Source organism: Equus caballus, chromosome X (assembly GCF_041296265.1).
Source record: "Equus caballus isolate H_3958 breed thoroughbred chromosome X, TB-T2T, whole genome shotgun sequence".
NCBI classification, from domain to species: Eukaryota; Metazoa; Chordata; class Mammalia; order Perissodactyla; family Equidae; genus Equus; species Equus caballus.
In genome coordinates this window covers 107,691,924-107,714,144 of record NC_091715.1, presented here as the reverse complement: position 1 = coordinate 107,714,144, position 22,221 = coordinate 107,691,924, and the positions used below count along the sequence as shown (strand labels likewise).

The following is a 22,221-nucleotide window of genomic DNA, read 5'->3' as shown; positions in this document are numbered from 1 at the left end:
ATCTGTCTTAGGTCAGATTCTCTAAAACCTGAACCTGAGATGGAGATTCTTGTTCAAATTATTCATTGAGAGAATGCCCTCAAGAGAAAGGGAATGAGGAAAGCAGGATAGAGCAGACATAAAAGTTCAGTAAGTATGTGATCTCAGCTGGAGACTGACTTCAGTATGATCTCATGAGGGAAATGCCGGAGTGCAAGTTATACCATGTGTCCCACCTTGAGGCTAGGGAGTTGGACTTTTGCATCATCCTCAGTCAGTCAGTCATAGGCTAGGTTCTGTGGGTGGGACCTAATCTTTTAGGTAAGGTGGCTCCCCTTTGGCTTGGGCTCTAGAAGAATTTTCCGGAGAATGAGTTATCAGCCAACATTCACAGCAGCTGGGGGATGCATGGTAAAGGGGATATGGGTGGGGCACCAATATATCCACTACTACACCATACCAGAATTCCCTATATTGATGTATAGCACTGCCATTGACCCAGAAATCCAAGTAGAAATCTGGAAGTGATCCTGGAGCCTTTTTCTCTCTCATCCCTCATTAAGTAGTAATAATAATAGATAACAATTATTGAGTGCCTATAATATAAATTTCAAATTCCCTAGAAAGGTTTTCAAAGCCCCACAGGATGTGGTTCCTGTCTCTCTCTCCAGCCTAGTGTCATATTCTTTCCCTTGCACTCTGTTCCGGTTACTCTACACCTATTGCAGTTTTCTCAACCTTACATGCTCTCAACTCCTAGCCCATCCGACCATGTCACCTTCACCTGGTCAACTCTTACTTGTCCTTCATAACTGTCTAGACATTGCCCCCTCAGGGAAGCCTTCTCTGATACCCCAGGTTGAGTTAGATACTTACCATCTGCGCTCACCCAGCATCCCACGATCCTTCCAATCAGAACACATTTCAGTGAAATACAGCTGTCAGTTTACTTGTCTATCACCCCTCTTTGAATGTGAGCTCTTTTAGGACAGTGATTTCATTTTGTTTATCTCTGCATCTCTAGCATGCAGTCCAGTGCCTTGGACATTGTGGGCACACACTAAATGCTTCCTGCATTAGTGAAAAAAATGAATGGATGCAAAGGTATAATGTAGTCAAAATTCTAGATATTTCTTCTGAAACAAATTTTATAAGCTTTGGCCTGATGTTTATATAGGTTATTTATTTTAACAGATGCTGCGTAGATGAATATTCACAGAAAGACAGTCTGTCCTGCCTCTTACTGTACTAACCCTCTTTAGCCCTCCTGGGTCACTGAGCTCCACTCTACAGAGTCCCCAAAGAATCAGGAAGAAGGCCTCAGCTGCAGCCTTCACTTGCAATATGCTGAGAGAGATCCCTTTCTGAATCTCCCTCTTTGGCCATTGCGTTCGTTTTCTATCACTACTGTAACAAATTAGCAAAAACTCAGTCGCTTAAAACAACACCCATTTATTATCTCACAGTTCTGTAAATCAGAAGTCTAAGTGGGCTCAGCTGGGTCTTCTGCTTATCATCACAGAAGGCTGTAGTCAATGTGTCAGTCATGCTGGGCTCTTTTCTGGAGTCTGGGGGAAAACCACTTCTAGGCTCATGGAGGTTGTCAGCAGAACGTAGTTCCACGCAGTAGGACTGAGGTCCCCATTTCCTTGCTGGCTGTCAGCTGAGAGCTGTTGCCAGCTTCTAGAGGTTGCCCACATTCCTTGGCTTACAGCCTCCTCCCTCCATCTTCAATGCTAACAATGAAGTGTTGAGTCCTTATATTTGGAATCTCTCTGACTTCCTCTCCTACTTCCTCTTCTGCTTTTAAGGGCTCATGTGATTGGATTAGGCCTACCCTGATAATCTCCCTTTTGCCATGTAACATAATATAATCACTGGAGTAACACTAGGGATTGGAGATCATGGGGGCCAAAATTCTACCTACCACAGCCACCAACCATAAGAAGGGTGAAGAGAAGGGCATATGCCCTAAACTCTGGTCCCCATTTGAGACAGGACAGTTGTGACTCTCTTCTCTCTCTCCGTTTCCAGATGAAGGATCTGCGCCATGAGAATGTTAACCCTTTATTGGGCTTCTTCTATGATTCAGGGATGTTTGCCATTGTGACAGAATTCTGTTCCAGAAGGAGCCTAGAAGACATACTGACAAATCAAGATGTGAAGCTTGACTGGATGTTTAAATCATCACTCCTGCTGGATCTCATCAAGGTTAATGGAAAGATTGAGGAAATCTTGGATCTTCCCTGTAGATTAGAACTTAAATGTTTTGGGATGCTTTATTTTCCTCTGATCATTGTGATAATCTCACTCCTCTAGGTTCCTTCCCATGGTCTGCCCCAACCCCTTCACACAGTCCCTTGTCAATATTTGTTATAAGGTACTGTTGCACAAAGGATTTGCTTGACCCCCTAACCAGTTTGGGAGCCAGATTTGTCTTTACTTTCCATTGCCATTGAGCACTCTTCTGCCTTAAGCAATCCTTTCTTCCATCCCATTTCTGTGCATTCTGGATGTGGAAACGTGCTCATTCGTAGATTGTTTGGTGCTGTTTAGCCCCATCTCCAGGCTTTCACCTTCTAAAAGGTGGTTCAGTCTAGAACTAGGTGATGGGTCTTTGCATACCATAGGTGTAGATGGGTAACTCAGCCTGACGAGAAAGCCAAAAGACCATTGGTTCTATCAGGTAGCACCTCCATTGTCAGAAGCAAGGACTCTCGACAGCCAAGGGTGTTCATGGATGGGTCCATGCATGGGCTTTAGGGGAATCCATGAACTCCCTGGAATAATATGCAAATTGTGTCTCTGTGCATTTTTAGTGGGCTGATCTGGATAATCAATGACTGGTTGAGCTTCCTGCATATTGATCACAGTCTTGACCTTTGTGTTGTGGACTAACCCTTTTCAAGGTAGCTTTATAGACATGATCTCATTTCAGTTCTCTATAAAATAAATGTGACTAGCCTCCTTTTACAGAGGCTCAGAGAAACTAAATGAGGTACACTTGTTGTATAATGCCTGCTACACATAGTAGGTGCTCAGTTAATATTTATCAGCCAACTATTAAGTGGCATAGCGGATAATAGAATCCAAATGTTTTGATTCCTATTCTGGTTCTCTTTCCACTCATCCTGTAAGCAAAGTCCTGTGAGCAAAGGGAGAAGCGTCTAAATGACAGTCCTCTCCGGACCATGATGAATGAAACCCAAGCATTAGACAACCTGGAGGAAATCATGCCCACTGCAGACTCTTCTTGGAAGCACTGGGGACTGCAGACTTTCTGAGGGCACAAGATGTAAAGCATACAAATATAAAGGGGTTCAGGCTGAAATAGAGCTACAGACTGAAAAGGGCTCAACATAAACTGTTCTGAGATGACTGCACTAGAGTATGGATGTATTTATATGTGAATGATTAACCCCACCCGATAGAGTCCTGGTGGATCGTATTTGAATATCATATAAGGCTTCTGGTCAAGCTGCAGAGATCAGTAGTACTCAGCTTTCTTCTTCTTTTCTATTGGTTATTTTAAATTTCAAATTAATGTATTAAGTTAAATTTAAAAATCAAATGATATAAATATATATGGGAAAATAGTGACATTTATTCAACACTCCTTCACATCCTCACCCAAGGTTAACCACTGCAAACACTTGGGAGATTAGCTTTGCAATTCATTTCAAGTGTATTTACATGCATTATAGATTTTGTTTGTTTTTTAAAATACATACTGTTACATAGTTCTGCCGTTTACTGTTTTTCATGTACTTTATGGCTTAGAGATGGTTCCCTGTCAGTACATACAGATCTATCTTATTGTTTTTAACTGCTGCTGTAGAGTATTCCATAGTTTGGATGCACCACAATTTAGACAGTCCCTTCTTGATAGATATTTATTGTATTTCCAATTATGTAGAAAAGATTCTTGTTGTCAAAGTTTCATTTGGCCTGCTTATAGGAGCAAATGGCTGAATACTGCATCATAACAGCTCATGCCATTAACAATCTCAGAAAGTGGCTCTAAAAGCACAAAATAATTAAACAAGTTGCTAAATAAATCCTGTTTGTATCATCTGCAGGGCATGAAGTACTTACACCACAGAGAGTTTACTCATGGGAGGCTGAAGTCTCGGAACTGTGTGGTAGATGGGCGTTTTGTGCTAAAGGTGACAGATTATGGTTTTAATGACATCTTGGAAACACTAAGATTCTCCCAAGAGGAACCTTCTGCAGAAGGTAAGCAATGTATTGTGCCCTTCTGGTGCACACAAGGTAACTCCAAAGTTCAAATGAGAATATGTACTGAATTAAAGCCTCAGGCTTATTCAACTCCCCACTTTTGTTGAAAATTCAGCCTCATTTCCAAGTCAAAGGAATTGAATGAAGTCTGCAGGCTGTAATCTCAGCACAGCCTAGCCTTCCTAACAAAGCCAGTGCAATAATGTTGAGTTCCTGCTGTGACAGGATTAGGCTGTATTGTTTAGAGACCCCAGGAGTCCCTGGAGGAACTTGCTGAGCGCTAGGCACACAGTAGGTGCTCAATAAATACTTGTCAGATTGAATGGAAGGTAATTTGGTTGCTGGACCCCCACAAAGTGCATTCTGGAATGGGATGTCACTAGAGCCTACCCTCACTGTCTCTGTCAGAGAGAAAGAAGCAGGGAGGGGGCCCCAGCAAGTAAATGCTCTGTGAGTTGTGTGGGATGGCTTCAGAGAGAACTATGGCCTTCTAGTAAATAAGTAGGCAAGGCTGTAACATCCATTTTGTTTGTCTGTCTTATGTTTAGTGCACTAATGGCAGCACTGAACAATGCCTGCAGGGGTCATAACAGATCAAAGAAATAGGAGAAATCTGAGATGGGGAGTGGGAGTGCGTGAGTGAGAACTAGGAGGGAATGAACTGATGGAGGAGAGAGAGGAAGAAAGAGAAAGAGGAAGAAGGATAGACAAGGAATAGGGTTAAATATGTATAGAAAACTTGGGTATTAAAAGTTTTAACCAGTATTGCAAGGGCAAAGTAGAGAGAGAATGACACAAAAAGACAGAGAAGCAGAGAATCCAAAAAGACAGAGGGAGAGATACAAAAATTCTTAAAAGGATCTTTGGCATTATAAGTTTTAAAACCACTGACTTTACTACATAGGAGAAATGAAGAATGAAAGCCACAGAGCGTCACAGGCACAAATAGAGACAGGCAGTCCAGTCATCAGTGGCATCATCTACATGCTTTACCACACTTGTGAAATGTTAAACTTTAGAGAGTCATCTAGTCCAACTCTCTCATTTTACAGATGAGAAAACTGAGGCTCAAGATTTGCTCAAATCATACAGCTACTTAGCTGCAGTTCCAGGAGTTCAGTTCAGGTCTTCTGAAGACTAGCCCCTACCCGCAGCTCAGTTCAAACTTAGAATAACAGTTTCCTCTTTCTCTGCCCATCCATGCTTTGGAGGACCTGAAGCTCCTGGTAATCACAATACAAATCATGTGATATTGCCTCTCTCTCTCTCTCTCTCTCTCTGTGGACCTGTTTATCTCGCCGATGACTCAGTTGTGCGGTTATTTGGCTAATTCCAATTTGAAAGCTTGGAAAAGTTGCCTGGTGTTAGTACTGGGATGTAGTGACAAAAGCTGCAGAGTGGCAAGTAGTTAACTTCCTATCAAAATTAGCCATCTATGAAAGATAAAACACAATGCCCAGCTTCCCGGGGTTCCATTTAATTCACAGGTTGGCAACTTTGAAACTTAAGAAACTCTGATCTTAGAGTGAGGAGAGGATAGCTGCAGTGTTTTTTTTGTTGTTTTTTTTTTTGGTGCACTGAATCTGTCTCTGTCTCTCCCTCTTACCGTTTCATTTCACTCTCCAAATTGCAATGGCAGTCTGGATGCTCAATCTATTCTTCACACACTGCAGCCAGAGGGAGTTTTCTAAACTGCAAATCTGCTCATGTTACAGCTGTGCCAAAATTCACTGAATGGCTTCCCGTTGCTCTTAGGATAAAGTTCAAATTCCTTTATATGGCTTATGAGCCCTGCGTGGTCTGGGTCTTATGGAGCTCTCATGCTTAACCACTCCCCCTCCATCTCTATGTGCCAGCGGTGTTGAACTCCTTCCAGTTGTTTATTTACACCAGGCTGTCTTTTACTTCCAGACCTTCACACGTGCTGTGCCCATTGCTTGGAACCCTCTTCCCTTCCCACTCTGTTATACACTCATCTGAGTCTGGCTAAATTCTACTCCTTCTTCAGGCTCAATATAAACACCACTGACTCAAGAGGCTTTCTATGACCCCCTGTGCTCATCTAAGTTCCCCTCTTTATGATCCTTTGGGGCTTTGAACTTTTTTGTCATACCACACTTTGTTGATTTTACATGTTTAATTAGCTGTCTTCTCTCCCTACCCAAACTATAAGCTTTGTGAAGGCAAGAAACAGGTTTGCCTCCCTCAGTGCCTTTCACAGTTCCTGACAGAAAAAATGTTTGTTGAATCAATGAATGGATGAAATAAAATAAAGAAACTCTCTACTCCTTCCTTAGATGGCAGAGCTAGTAGCATCTTATAATTGGAAGGTCCTTGGAGATCATCTGGCTCAACTTCCATTTCACAGATAGGGAAACTGAGGTTCGGTCAGGTGAGCTAATTACTGACCAAGCTGAGATTTTGAACCCAGGTCTCTCGATTCTGAGCCTGTGTTCTTTTGTACTATACCACCCTGGCTCTCCAAAGTTGATTTTATCACCATAGCAAGGCTCAGAGTTGGTACTGGCTGGCTCGAGCAGATACAAAACAAGCCAAAGTAATTTTTCTAGTTTTCCTGAGAGTTCAAGTCTAATGGCAGGTAGTGGCACTTACTTGTCTCTGGGGTGAGGATGGGAAAATGGGGATGGGTTGTAAGTGTATTCATTACTGCCCACACTCAATTATGTAAGTACAGTGCAGATAACGCCTCATTTTATCCATTAACAACATACATGTAAGTGCTCTCTGAAAATACTGTTTGGTAATGATCGTATTTAATCACCCGGCTTTTTACCAGAGAGTTTTGTCCTCTTTTCCCTTCTTGTGCTTTTAAATGTGCAAGGACAGAGGATGCCAGGGAGAGACAGCCGCATACTGTTTTCCCTGCTCCCAAATATACCCCCCTTCCCTCCTCTCAAAACCTTATGCCTGAAATCTCACAGTCAGAAATGTATTCCTTTGACTAAAGTCATTCAGTCTTTTCAGTTTTATTTTCAAATATCAGTCCTCCTAGGCAAGGAGACGTAAGTGCAAAACCACTACAGTGAGTGTATCAGAGACTTTCACAAGGGCAAGGGAGTCGGGAGACAAAGGCTGGGGATGTCTGGAGGACAAAGAGGGAAAATGAGGACATGATTGGGGGTGAGGCTAGAATTGCCTGTTCCATCATTTTGATCAGGATTGGCTCAAAATAAGAATTTCCAGGGTGAGTTTCTCTTTCCTAGGTTTCACTAACAAGCCAAAATAATCTCTGACCTTTCATCCTCCTTCCTGCTTCATAGGAGATTGTCCCCTGGGCTCCCTTTCCAATACTCCCAATTTAACAATGTGAAAAGTTAGCCAGCACTTTCTCCCCCCATCTCCACCCTCAGTAGACACTCTTCTCCAGCCTCCCTATCTGGACGTCAACCTGTTGTTTACTCCAGCTCTCTCCCCTTCGAGGAGCACGTTGAGCACTTCCTCTTCCATTGTAGGCTTCCTATATATCTGGTTCCCCGTCCTGCTGCTACCACCCCCACCCCCATTCAGGCCCCTTTCACTTCGCCTCCGGCTCTTACTGTAATAACTTCCTAGCTGGTCTCCCTGACTCCAGCCTCTCTCCTTCTTCAATCCAGCTTGTACAGGTTGCCAGATTAATCTTCCTGAACACGGCTTTCATCAAATCCCTCTCCAGCTCCAGCACCCCTACTGCCTTTTGTATTCACTCCAAATGCCTTCATTTGGCTCTCAGGGCCTCTCACCTTCTGCCCTCATTCTTCCAGCCACCCTCCCTCCCCCACTTCATCAACCCCATTTCTCATTATTCCTTAACAGAGCCCTTCTCTCCGGCCAAGCTAATCTGCTTACCACCACCCCCATCTGCAATTTGCTCCTTTCTACCTCTTGTTCTTTTGCACGTACTGTTCTTTCTCCCTGCAAAGCCCTTACCCTCTCAGCTCTAGGAAACTGCATCCTTGACCTTCTTAACAAGCTCCTTTATGATTTAACTTTTCCAGGAAGCCTTCCTGGACTAATTTGATCAGCTCAGTTTTTCATTAGTTTGAACCTCATGGAATTGTCAATATTCAACTATTTTTCACCTACAGAAATGGCAATTGCATACAGTTCAGTGTAAAACACTGCCTCAGACTTTGACTATTTATATTGTTAATGTGTATTTCTTTATATTTTGCTTAAGGGGCCCTCCTCACCCCACCCAATTTCTGAGTCTCTGACTGCCATAACTCTCTGAAAGCAGAGATAATAATTTTTTTTTCCCAGATGGGGACTGAAATGCAGCAGAACACAGAGTGGGTACTCAATTTTGGCTTTTAATAAATTCATTTCCCTGTATGTACTATATCCTGGGCCTCATCACTCTCTCTCATATTGCAGTTAGGGGTACATGTGTCTATCTTGTCCACTGGTCTGTGAACTCTACAAGGGCAAAGGCAAGGTCTAATTTATCTCTGGCACCACCCCTGCACCCAACACAGTGCCTGGTACATAGCAGACTCTCAATAAATATTTGCATAACTGAGTTGAAGGAATTGCTGCACCTTTTTGCTCTGCAAGGAGCAGAGGAGGCCTAGGGATCCTCTAATTCCCTTAGAGAGGACCTGGAGAAAGCAGCTTGTGAATCCCTGAACCCCGGCACAGTCAAATTACCAGACACATATAGATCTCGGTAAATAGCAAATCCATGGCAACCATCTGGCAGTGTACTCGCCTTTCCCTGGAAGACTGCCAACTGCTACTTGCAGACTCGAGAGTAAGAAAGCAAGCGCCAGATAGTTTTTCTACATGGAGCTTCTCTGCCCTTCCCCACACCTCTGCTGTGTCTGCCTGGTCGGTCCTGGGGTGGGGAGAGTAGTATGCTTTCTCTGTGCATAATTCCTTAGATTCATAGATTCAGACCTTAGCGGGGTGGGCACTAGCATGCCAGTCTGTCTAATAAAAATATAAAGCAGTCAAAGAAACAGGACCCTTGGAGCCCTCGAGGGCATTGCAAATACTGTCAGTTAATCCTCCCTGCATTCATCACACAATGCTTTCTTTTCAGAGTTACTCTGGACGGCTCCTGAACTGTTGAGAGCCCCGAGGGGCAGCAGGTTAGGCTCTTTTGCAGGAGACGTCTATAGCTTTGCCATCATCATGCAAGAAGTGATGGTCCGGGGCACCCCATTCTGCATGATGGATCTGCCTGCTGAAGGTAAGTTGGAGGTGAGAAATAGGCACCAGGCGCCCACCATGACCCAGATTATCAGGCCAACCCAGGCTGTTGTGATTTGCCAGGAAAGGGAACAGGGTTGTGTGTTTGTGCTAACTGCCTGCTAGTCTGCAAGCAGCCTGTGTTGTGTGCAGGTGGGACTTGGAGCCAGACACCTCTACGCATTTGGAAGAAATTCCCCCACCCAAGAAGCTGGTTCTTTTCCAAACTGTGGCATAAGCCAAGGACATACAAGACCAATGTCAGTTCTTTTTGTTAGCAGCCCCCTCTACTCCTTTAAGGCACTCTGCCAGGTATTTCATTACCTCTCATGATGCTCCTAGATGTCAAGGTCCTCCCATACTTTCCCTGTGACCTGCCGCAGGCTTTCACCCTTATCTCCCATTGAAATGTTTGGCTATCAGGCACGATCCATCAGTGAATGGTAAAATCAGTAGGGTAAAATTTGAAGGGAAACAGGATATTTGCATATTCTAAAAGTATGAACCCACTAGATGCTAACTACACGTGAAAAAATACTAGTAAGTTTACTAGTGGAGGATCCTGCAGACACCACCTTAACCAAGTGATCAAGGCACATGGACATTATGTACCCCCTGACATGGTGCACTGAGAAGGGAACAATGCCACCTCTGTGGTATCCTCGCCAAAAATGCATAACTTCAATCTAACTATGAGAAAGCATCAGACACACCCCAATTGAGAGACATTCTGCAAAATAACTGGTCAGTACTCATCAAAAGTATCAAAATCATGAAAGGCAGGAAAGAATGAGGAACCATCACAGATTGGAGGAGACTGAAACACAACGATTAAATGCAATATGGGATCTTGAATTCGATTGTGGGATAGAAAAGGGATACTAGGGGGAAAGTTGATGAAATTTAATTAAAGACTCTAGATTAGTAATAGTATTGTACCAATATTAATTTCCTTTGTACTATGGTTATATAAATTGCTAACATTAAGGGGGAAGTTGAGTGAAAGGTATACAGGCAATTGTACTATTTTTACAACTTGTCTGGAACTCTGAGTTTATTTCACAATAAGAGATGTTAAAAATGCAAAACCAAACCAAACCAAACCCAAAATACTTAGTTATCTTTTCCTCACTCAGAGTCCCCTATCCCTCCTCTACTTAATGTCCTCCAACTGTTCCCCATCACTAGTTAAATGAAGCCCAAACTCCTCACATGACATACAAGGCCCTTCACAGTCTGGCCTCTAGCCACTTCTCTAGACTTATCGTCCGTTACTCCCCACACTCCTGCTAAACCACATGACTGGCAGTGCCCTGAAAGTACGAAGGTCTCTCCTACCTCTGTGTCTCCACATATGTTGTACACAGTACCTGGAATGTCCTCACCTTCTCCCCACCTTGCCTCATCCAACTCATGTTAACTCCTATTGGAAGCCTTCTCTGACCTCTTCACTGTGGATCAGATGCCCCTTCTCTGCTCACTTGTGCATATGTCTGTAGAGCACCTATATGGTTGGTCATTGTTTATCTCCTCAACTGGGCTGTGAGCTCCTCACAGGCCTGAATCTTGCTGGGCCTAAGCAGAGAGGTGAACCATTCTACTTGATGGTGTTCTGAGAAAGGGACAAGAACTCCCTCTACCAGAGAGTGGATGGGGCAGTCACACTCCAAGGGGTTGATTTCCATGGAATTCATTGCCCTGAGAGCAGGGTGCTCTGATGGAGAAACCATTACTGGTACAGGCCAACCTGGGTTAAAGGGGCAGAAGTTGTGCTGTCACAAGGAGCTGAGAAATCAGAGGCAACAGCTAAAATTATTTCATGGAGGCAAGAGGATATTTCTTATGGTATGAAGTAGCACTGCTGGAGTGTTACAGCCAATGCAGGAGTGGGAAGGGCATACTGGTGGAGCAAACAAAGTTTGGCTCATGGTGAGGATGTTAGAGATGGAGGTGACTAGAGATAAGAAATGAGCTGAAGAGATAGTCAGGGCTTGGATTTTACCCTGTGGGTAATGAGAAGGCATGAAAGGATTTTAAGCAAGAAAGTGATGTGGCCAAATTTGTGTTTTGGGAATGGTTTGGAGAAGGCTAAGCTGGAAGCAGAGAGACCAGTTTGAGGCCCAGTGTGGGTTACTGGGGACAATGAAGACAAACTATTTTCTCCTCCTTCCAGGGAGTTTTCTCCCTTTGTAAAAAGGTCAGTCTGACTGATTTAGACCTCTGGTCACTAATGGCTGTTGGGTCTGAAATAGGGAGTTTAGAACTCCCAGTCAAGGTCTGAGGCAATTGGAAGAAGGATGAGGTAGCAGACTGAGACTGCCTGGGGTCAAATTCGATTTCTCTCACTTACGAGCCATGTGACATTGAGTCAGTCATTTACTCTCTCTCTGCCTCAGTTTTCCCTTCTGCAAAACAAAAATAAGAGTTCATACCTCATCTGTCTATAGTGAGAATCAAGTGAAACAATGCATGCAAAATGCTCAGCCCATAGTCTGATACATAGTAAACGTTCCACTGAAAGTGGAGTTCAGGGCCCAGCAGCTGGGAGGATCTTGACCAGGACCTGAACTATTCATAGGAGTTCTTAATTCCCTTTCCCTATGGGCCAGGCAGAGCCCACATCTTGGACCTGTGCTGGGCCGGGACCTTCAATGGGGGCTAACTGGATCTACTGTGGGGATTGGAAGGCTTAGATGATTTGGGGTGGGTGACAGGAGCCAGATCACTGGAGGTGTAGTGTTAGAATTGACATCAGATAGGTGACATCTAAAACCTAGCAGAAGCAGGATAAAACTGTGCCTAAATGGTACCAAGAGCTCAGCTGATTAATTTCTCATCCCCTCCTCCATTGACTGATGTAGGCTTTGGTCAGATACAATTTATATTCAGACCACCTAAGGAGAAAGCAAAGGAGATGACCTTTCTGTGATTTCTCCTGACAACCCCTTTCTTGGCTAAAACTCAATTACCTTTGCCAAGTATTGGTGCTTTCCCCCTGATTCATAGAGCTTTCTCTTCTCGCTTCTGGGCAGAAATCATAGACAGACTTAAGAAACCTCCTCCTGTATACAGACCAGTGGTTCCTCCTGAATACGCCCCTCCAGAATGTCTCCAGCTGATGCAGCAGTGCTGGGCTGAGTCTGCAGAACAGCGACCAACTTTTGATGAAATATTTAACCAGGTAAGGACTCTCTGGATCTTAGTACTACCCGGAATCTGTCCTGAAGCCAGCCTACCCAAAACTAACTCCTTGGGTTCTCATCATATTGTGGAAGGAAACTCTTACAAGGGAAAAAGTCATGGAGGTGAATACTTGGAGGCCTTTGAGGCTGGAGCATCCCCAGCACATCCTCCAAGAGCACGAGGGTTGGTTTTGATGCTCTTCTGTATCTGAACCTCTGTTCCAGCCCATCTACAATCTGACCTAACCAACCTTTCAGAGATGGACTTGAACCACTGGGCAATGCAATGGTGTTAAGATTGTTAGAAGATGGGTATCATGGAATAGATGGGGATCCTCATGGAGCTAAGTTTGCTTTGGAGATCCCAGAGAACTCTGATGAATATACAACTTAAGTGATACCAGGCTGTTTTTGGAGGATCAGGAAAAATATGGGGTGTTTGGAAGGATGTTCAAGATGGAAAGAAAGTGCAAATGTGCAGTCCAAAAGCAGGAGTCTCCTTAGATTCCTAGGGAACTACTTGAGGCAACAGAGCACAGGAAAAGTGACAACCTCTCTCCTTAAGATACTGAATTTCTAAAAAGGCTGATTCTTTCCCTAGAGTTGGGGATTAAAAGAGGGGAAATGAAGAAAGGACAGAGAGAGACCTGCTAAGGGAGCTAGGGTGTGGTTCCTATGTTGAAGCATGCAGTTTAGGGCTTTGTTGAAATTACAGGCTACTGAAACTGAGAGTGCTCTCTGTGAGTACTGTGTCAGCTCTGGTGGAGAGGCTTCTGAGCCTGGCTGGAGTACAGCACTGAGATGCTTTGTGAGTGACAGGTATTTGAGGCGGAAAAAGGAAAGAGTTGCATTGAAAGCCTGAGGGGTCCTGCATATGAAGTCATCCGTGTCCCCAGCTAAGAATGCCTCCATTAGTCTGGCTGAGTTTCTTGAGGACACTCAAACAGGTGTTCAAAGTATGGAAAAGGCAAAGGAGCATGAAGGTCAAATGTCTAAAAACTTACCATGAGGCAGGAGAAAAAGCATTTGCCCTTGTGTTGATGCTAGAGATGTTATTTCAGAAGGCAGCAGAGAAGCCAGTGATAGATAGAAGGAGTGCACATCATGCAACCTTCAAAGAAGACGTTGCTGGGGCTGCCCTCACTGAAATGCTTCAGTGGAAGTTTAGACTGTTTGATAGACAAGGGGAGCCTCCCAACTCCCTGCAGCTAATAAAACTTAAATGGGAAGGGGTGGAGAGGGAGGCTCCTTGGGTTAGGCAATAGGGGGAGCCCAAAGCACCTGAGCTGGCTACTGAAATTACCTGCAGGACCTTGGAGGACATGTAGATGTGGATCAGTCCCAGAAGGAATCTCTTCATGTTGGCCTTGGCATTGAGTGCTAAGTGGAGCATTTGGAGCCTAGCTGGATAAGAGGGTTCATGGGGCAGATTCCTAGATGTCTGCTCAGCAAAACTACCATCAGTCTTTTGTTGTTATGAACACAGCCTTGTGCATGCTGAATCCAGCAGCAAGGAGGGGCTACCCCCTCATGATTCCAATGATACACCAAGGTCCCTGTCTCTGTAGATGGAAAAGGTCCGAGGAGGACATATTGAAAATCTATGGCATGCAGCCACCTCCAAAGGATCAAGGCATAGTATGAGGCAATACCACTTGAATTTCTACACGACCCTGAGTGACATGAAGGGCAGGTGCTAGGGGACACCATTATTCCTGGACCCTATGGTAAGAAATAGGGGTAGATCTTATTATGTAGATCTTGGGTCATATTTTAGAGGTCAAGGAACCTCCCGCTGTCCAAGAACCGGCAACACAGTAGCATTAGAAGATAAGGATGATTTAGTAGGTTGATGATCTAGAAGGGTAAAATAGCACTCTCTGCCCTCTTTCCCCTTATTCCACTCACAATTGGCCTGGGCTCAAGACCAAATCCTGTTGCCTTTGAAGTGGCTACTATTCATGTGATAGCATCTCAGAACTGAAGGATCCTGCCCAGATTGCCTTTGCTCAGACTTGAAAGAGCTAGGAGGGTAGGGGAAGAACTACTCAGGGAAAAAAAGAGCCCTGTGAATCAGCCAGGATGACAATGAGGGTGGGTGGTGACGTTTCCTATTTATACCTGGGTTCACCTCTCCTGCTCTGGCATTTTAGAGGAAGGGATTTATAATAAGAGGTCCTGCTCCATCATCTCTGAGTTTGGGGAGTAAGAATTCCCTAGCTTATTTTTCTGTTTTACTTTCAGTTTAAAACTTTCAATAAAGGGAAGAAGACCAATATCATTGATTCTATGCTTCGGATGTTGGAGCAATATTCTAGCAACTTGGAAGACTTGATCCGAGAGCGGACTGAAGAGCTGGAAATTGAAAAACAGAAAACAGAAAAGCTTCTAACACAGATGCTACCACCGTATGTGTGAACACCTGAGGAGTGTGAATCCTTGTAACAGTGTGTTCCATTAAAAATAGAAAAAAAAATTACCCATCAACTAACTGGTCCCTCCCCGTCCCGCACCCTCTCTACTCCCAGTAAGTTTAAATCATACCTTCAAATCAAAGAAGAATTGGAAACCAAGGGAGCAGAGCACACTTCCTAATTTTCCACTACCTGTGGATCATGCTGGTCATCTAAGTTTTTGGTGCCTCAGTTTTTCTATGTGTCATTTTGTGACTTTGCCTGGAAGTTGACCAATTAAAAGGAGGCAGTTCTTCGAGTTCCTGGAGGAAAGTAGCAGGGTTGTTTCTCTAGGTTTTTCCTCCCTTAGTTGAAAACCTTATCTGTTGCTACAATTTCCAAATTTTCCAAAGCACCTTATCGTGTTGTAACATGATCTTCCAGGAGATAATTGGGGAAATTAGTTTCATGCAAAGGCAACCACCTGGGAACATTCCCCGAGGGGAGTGGGCTGAGGAAGAAGGACGGAGAGCTGAAAGAGCTCCACAAAGCCACAGACTAGGGCTCTCTGTTCAGGGCTGTATTCCAGTGCTTGGCACAGTGCCTGGTACATTGTAAGCACTCAATATACATTTGTAGAATAAATGAAAGAATTAATGTTTTCATCCAGGTGACATTTTCTTCCTCATCATTTACTTGGCAGTGATTTTTGAGAAATTGTGTTCTAGCAGATATGTGTGTGGCATGGAGGGAGGCCTGTGTGGTCTGAGGAATCTCTGTGCCTGCTTTTCAGATCAGTTGCTGAATCCCTTAAAAAGGGCTGCACGGTCGAACCTGAGGGCTTTGACTTGGTCACCTTGTACTTCAGTGACATTGTGGGCTTTACCACTATCTCAGCCATGAGTGAGCCCATTGAGGTGGTGGATCTTCTCAATGACCTGTACACGCTCTTTGATGCCATCATTGGCAGTCATGATGTCTACAAGGTAAGTTCCTTAGCAGAGAAATATATTCCAGAGAGAAATTTTTATATGAGGCTCATCTGTGTGTATTCCAAAATTGAAGGATACGATTTTATTGATTGTTGTTATTTAGGAATTAAAATTTAAAAAGTACACCACTTTTATTGGTATCCCATTGGAAATGAAGGCCAGATAGAATGCATATAATTTCACACTTTATGAAATGACAATCTCAACCCAGCAATAAGAGATTGCTGGTCAGATTTATTTGGAGCTGTTTTGTAGAACTGGGACTAAGAAGAGGCTGGGCCCAAAAGAGATATTGAACTTCAGTGGCTAAGTACACACAGTGTAGGCAGTATCATGCTAGGCACAGAACTATTGGTGTTTTGCCCATAGTTGGTGACTGCTACAGAGTTTATCTTGGTAATGTTTGTGTAGATCTAATACATGCTGTTGAAATTTGGTTTCCTCCTTTAGGTACTGTTGTTATATAGGAGGGAACTCTCACATTACACATGTCAAAGAGCTATTAAATCTGTGGCTCTTTGGGATTGCTACAGGGTAACCAAGAGCCCACCTATTGGTCTGAGGTCTGGGGAAGTGATTAATTGTGAAGTTGCAACCCCCTGCTCCCACTTTTCCCCACCCCTCCAGTCTCTCAATTTCCACTCTTTCTATCAAAGATCGTGGGAGATGAGTAGCGAACAGATGACTACATTCACTCATTTCAGTGCCATACTTCTTTACTCTTGATTTTATGTATTGTCTCTAGGCAGAAAATGATTGAAAATTTCATAGCTGTGCAGGGACATTTCCACATTGTTTGCAACATGGATACTTGTCTTATTGATGGGGAAAGATGCCCCAGGCATCCCAAACTTTAGACAGCTCTCTGTCCCAGGAACCAAGGCAGAGCTGGAGAATGACTAGCTCCATTCATTGGATGCTTCACAGTAGTCTGAAAAGTTCCAACTCTCAAGTCACACACAGGGCAGTGTGTTTATCTCAGATTAGACAGGGCCCTTTCAGGTCAGGTAGAGAGCCTCAGGGCTAGGCCAAGCCACCTAAATAGGGCTCAGAACTAGACATCATACCTGTCAATCAGCAGGAGCTGCAAACTAATCAAGAAGCACACGTAGAAACCACAGTAGAGGAAAAATCCATGGAATCAGGCTACCTGTCTTAACTTGTTGAACTTAAGCAGCCTGAAGAGAAAAACAAATCACCGAAAGCTAATTCAGTTGAAACTAAAATCACAGATGATTCAGCATGGGCAGTAACACAGCCACTGGTTTAATCAATCCAGCTGATACTGTTCAGACAATTGTCGGGGAGCTTGGGGATGAGGCCGTTAGGTATTTTGGTACTTCATGGCTGCAGTAGGGATTGAGTGGAGGGTTTCCAGGACAGAGCAGGGCTACATGAATCCAAAAATGAAATCTAATTTTTCAGTCCTGTTTATTAAAAACAACACAGTGCAAAGAAAATAAAAATTGAACCAACAGTGAGTCACCAAACTCGTTCGTGTTTTCATTTTCCTTACCTTTAAAATTGGAATCACCTCCCTTGGCACTTGATAATCTGAAATGGAAGTGAGAAGGCTACTGCAGAATTATGAAGTTGGTGATTTGTTTTCAGTTTCAGTTCTCCTGCCACCACCCCATCTCACCAGACCCCTTTCTATACTTTCTCTTCTCTGTGCCCTTGTGCTGGCTTATGCAACCCACAATTCCCCCACAGTAGTCTCACGCCAAGGCTAGGCAGTGCCCATACTCCTTGCCCTTCTAATCTGCTTCATATCCTTGGGGACTTCCAGGTGAATGACTCATTAAAGCTGAAGGGTCAACCACCAGTCTCTGATAGTGGCCAGCCAGTGAGTTCTCCCTCCAGTATAGCGTTTGCATTGTACCTGTTGTCTTCCTCTGTGCAGGCAGACATGCTTATTTGACATCAGGGATCCTTGTCTCAAATTGTACCAGGTAAGGGAGGGCCTGGATGGAAGCATGCTGAGGTACACAGACCCATAGGTGCAAAGGATCATTGTTATTGGCTATATGGAAAGTCATGATGAGGGGCCTATTGCTCATTACTAAACTTTCTCTGGAGCTGAGTCACAGCCACAGTCTTATGGCTCATTTCAAGACGTATCACTTTGGTAATGATGATGACGATGATGACGATGATGAGATAGCTTGCATTTATCATCCACCAGGCAGCTTCTAAGTGCTTTGACATATACTAAGTTATTTAGTCCTTAGAAAACTCTATGAGGTAGATACTGTCATTATCCCTACTTTACAGATAAGGATACTGAAGCATAGAGAGGTTAAGTGACTTGTCCAAAGCCACACAGTTTGTAAATGGTGCATCTGGGATTCTAACCAGGGCAGTATGACTTCAGGGTTTCATGCTCTTAACTATTGCACTCTGTGAGTGCAGTTCTTAGGAGAACATGGATTCTAACTGGATCCAAACTTGTACTAGCAGAGTCTGACCGGCACATTTCATAGAAGTCTTTTCAGCTTACTTATCTTTTGGATTTACTTGAAAAGCTTCAACTAACTAGTCACCTAGAAGAGTGAGCACACTTCTGTGGGGAGGATGAGGAGCACAGATTTGGCTTTATTTACAAGCGTTCAGCTCTAACTGCCCCTGCAAAGCAGTTGAGGGCTAGTACTGCTGCCCCTTCAAGAGGCAGCACTAGAAGAAGATGAAGTAGCTGGTGGTAAAAAGACACAGTTCTCATACCAAATGGGACTGCAAAACTAACTCCATCATATTAGCAAGGCAAAGCAGAGGGAACAGACTTTTCCACCTCCTTCCTTTCCCTTTCCCTATACTTGCTTTAAGGCTGTCCTAGCTCATTTACCCAAAATCATCTAGAGAAATGCTTGCTGGGGGAGCACCATATGCACCTTCTCCTAGGGTGCTCCCCCGCGGACATCCATGGACAGTCCCAGAAATTCCTCCCCTCAGGAATTATTTGGAACATGATAGTTCTCTAGGGCCAGCCAGGAACCTGCAACGTAGCTGTACTTATTTCGGAATCTATGGGTGTGGGACCTAGACAGCAGTTTTTTATAAAGTTCCTTAAGTGATTCTAATGTGCAGCAATGCCTGTGAACCACTGACAGGCTCTCTCTCTGTCTTCCTCACTTTACAAGAACACCTGGCCTCCATCATGCTCCTTAAGCTCTGTGAGAGACACACACACACAGAAGTTATTTGCTTGCTAATTCTATTTCCCACGATTCCCAGGTAGAGACCATTGGAGATGCTTACATGGTGGCCTCAGGGCTCCCGAAGAGGAATGGCAGTAGGCATGCAGCTGAAATCGCAAACATGTCCCTAGATATTCTGAGCTCCGTGGGTACTTTCAAGATGCGGCATATGCCAGAGGTGCCAGTCCGGATTCGAATAGGCCTGCACTCAGGTAACAACAACCAGCTAGACCAGAAGACGTTCCCATGCACCTCAAGAGAAGATTAGAAAAGGGGAAGAGGGTAGCTCTCCCGTGGTTACTGGCAACTGGATTATACAGGTGTTCAGTGCTGCATAATTCCTTTATGCCTACCCCAGTTTACTCTCTTCCCAGCACCTGTACTACCCCAGTGGGCAGCAGTCCTTGTTCTAGGTACCAAACCCCTTCACTCTACCTTTCTTGTTAGAGCCAACATTTCCATGATTGACTATGATACAAGATCAACAGGCATATGTTATATGTAGGATAATTCATTTGATTAGTTAAAATCTCAACTCCTGAAGTATTTTTTTTCCCACAGTCTTCCCCCCTTGCTTGAATCTCTTCAGGATCTCCCCCTCATTGTATCCTTCCCATCTCTCTTCACACATTCACAGGTATCTTGACAGATATCTCACTTGATGTCACAGATATCTCACCTACTAGGCCCTCTTGCTCTCCTCTCCACTCTTTCTTTTGCTCTTATAGGCTCCTTTTCCTCCCCCATCATATTCATCCCTTCCCTACCAATTTTTTAAAGGAATGATTGACACTCACTGTGCCATTTCTTCACTATCCATCCCTCTTTAGCCCCTTTGCAATCTGGCTTCAGCCTCCATCACTTTTCCCAGTCCTAGTCTGCCCTTATCTCTGCAGCATTTGATATTCTTGACAATCCTCCATAAAACTTCCCTCAATTGGCTTTTATGACATGCTCCTCCCTCTCTGAATGCTTTTTCTCCATTTCATTTACTTAGCAATTCTTGTTCTCTAATTGTGGCTGCTCCCACATATTCTGCAAAACTCTGAGTTTGGGTCTCCTTGCTCTTTGCTCATCCTGACCTCTAATTCATTTCTCAACCCACTCCAACATGGCTTTCATTTTCTGCTATTGTCTGATAATTTCCTCTGTCTCTTTCTGTCCTTTAAATATTGATATTCCCCAGGGTTCTGTCCGTCACCCACAGTTTTTATAACCTTATATACTCTTCTGGTGATCTCATTCATGTCTATGGGTTAACTACCACTTGAATGCTGATGGCGTCCAACTCTACCACTTTAGTACATCTTCTCCCTTAAGCTTCAGCCTTGTATATCAAACTTGGTGCTGACATTTCCACCCGAACATTCCACACACACATCAGATTCAACACATCCAAAATAGAATTATTTTCTTCTCATATAAACTTCCTTCTCTTCCGTATTTATTCTCTATTTCAGTTGGTAGCACTACCTATCACCTTGTTATTCCAGTTGGTCTTGGGAGTCATCCTTCTTAACTCTCTCCTCACTCTGACCTTCACCATTCGACTAATTACTAAGTCTTGAACATTTCACCTGTTAAATATTTCTTGAACCTGTCTTGTATCTTCTTGGCTTTCACTACTCATGCCTAGGCTGCCAGCATCTCTTGCCTGGATCACTGCAATAGCATCTTCTTGCTTCCACTCTTGCTTCTTTCTATCTATCCTTTTCATAGCCATCAGTATAATATGTTTGCTTGTCTGTGCTTCCATTAGACTACAAGCTCCTGGATGGTAGGAACCATATCTTACTCATGTTTGTATCACGAATGCTTAGAACATAGCAGGTGTTCAGTATTTTTCTTTTAAAGAAAAGCCCTTGTCTCTCATTGGTGCTTCAGTTTCACATGTCCAACCCCCCTCAGCACATCTCTTCTTGGATGATTCACCATTACTTCGAATTCAACATAGCTAAAACTTCGAGTCATCTTTTCCCACAAACCAGCATGAGCTCATAAGCCCATGCCAATTTCCTCACAGTTGTCAATCAGACAGCCAACAAGTCTGTTGTTTCTCCTTTATAATGTCTTTCTCTCATCACCCTTTTTTGTCCCCTTCCCCCATCATCACTTCCTTTCCAGTAATCACAACCTTGGGCACTGCAACAGCCACCTAACAGGTTTCCCTGGTTTTTACTCCCCACCTTCAATGCATTCTATACTCTGAGAAAAAATAAAATAAAAATCATTTTCATCATGTAATTCCCTGCTCAAAATTCTCTTGTGGTTCAAGGTCCTCCATCTTGTACAACCCAGTATCCAACCTTGTCTCCACGTTCTCCCTAGCCACCTGAACTAGGAAGACTGCTTTCTGTAAGAGTTTTCCAAAATTCCATGCTCAATCCCAACCACGAACCTTTGTTTCATGTCCCTTTTCTCCTATTCAAATCCTACCCACTCATCAAGATCCAAATCAAATACTACCTTCTCTATTGGACCGTTCTTGACTGAACCAGGTCCCAGTAAGAACCGCCTCCCATTTTTAAAAGTATCTGGCTGAACCGTTTACCTTGCCTCAACCATACACTGTCTTGGGTTGTCACTTAATTGCTTTGATTGGTCATCTCTTCTCTTCAATTAGATTATAAACTCCTGGAGAACTGAGACCACGTGTTACATTTCTTTTTTATTCCCCTTGATGCCTAGCTCCCCTTGATTCATTGAGCTCAGTGCTCAATGAATGGTTCTAAATGGATGAGAAATTAATTAAAATGAGAATCATAAGTTTTGTAGTCCTTATTTATTTTTATTCTTAAAAAGTGAAGTTCAGAAAGATCTTTTTGAAGCAAAAACTCTTAATTACTTTCTGTAACTTAGGAAACAGCAAAAAGATAATGCTGAACAATTTTAACACGGAAACAGAACAGAGACCAGAAAGGTGAAGGTGGAGAACTTTCTAGATGCACCTGAACTAGGTTTTCAGTATGGCTGCTGAAGTTTTTTCAAGTAATGTCCACTCTCTGAAGGCCTAACATGGCCATCTTAAAATGTTAAAACAAAAATCGTTCTA

At 43.6% G+C, this 22,221-nt stretch overlaps 1 protein-coding gene across 1 annotated transcript in view; it reads left to right on the top strand.

The window, feature by feature from the left end:
- The window catches only part of GUCY2F (guanylate cyclase 2F, retinal), an 84,998-nt gene that overhangs the window by 49,530 nt on the left and 13,247 nt on the right, over positions 1 to 22,221 (top strand). The window contains exons 8-14 of the mRNA XM_005614408.2: positions 2,014 to 2,190; positions 4,059 to 4,215; positions 9,260 to 9,409; positions 12,441 to 12,589; positions 14,835 to 14,998; positions 15,777 to 15,969; positions 19,207 to 19,381. Of these exons, the coding sequence (XP_005614465.1) occupies positions 2,014 to 2,190; positions 4,059 to 4,215; positions 9,260 to 9,409; positions 12,441 to 12,589; positions 14,835 to 14,998; positions 15,777 to 15,969; positions 19,207 to 19,381 (1,165 nt within the window). The remainder of the gene's footprint in view (positions 1 to 2,013; positions 2,191 to 4,058; positions 4,216 to 9,259; positions 9,410 to 12,440; positions 12,590 to 14,834; positions 14,999 to 15,776; positions 15,970 to 19,206; positions 19,382 to 22,221) is intronic.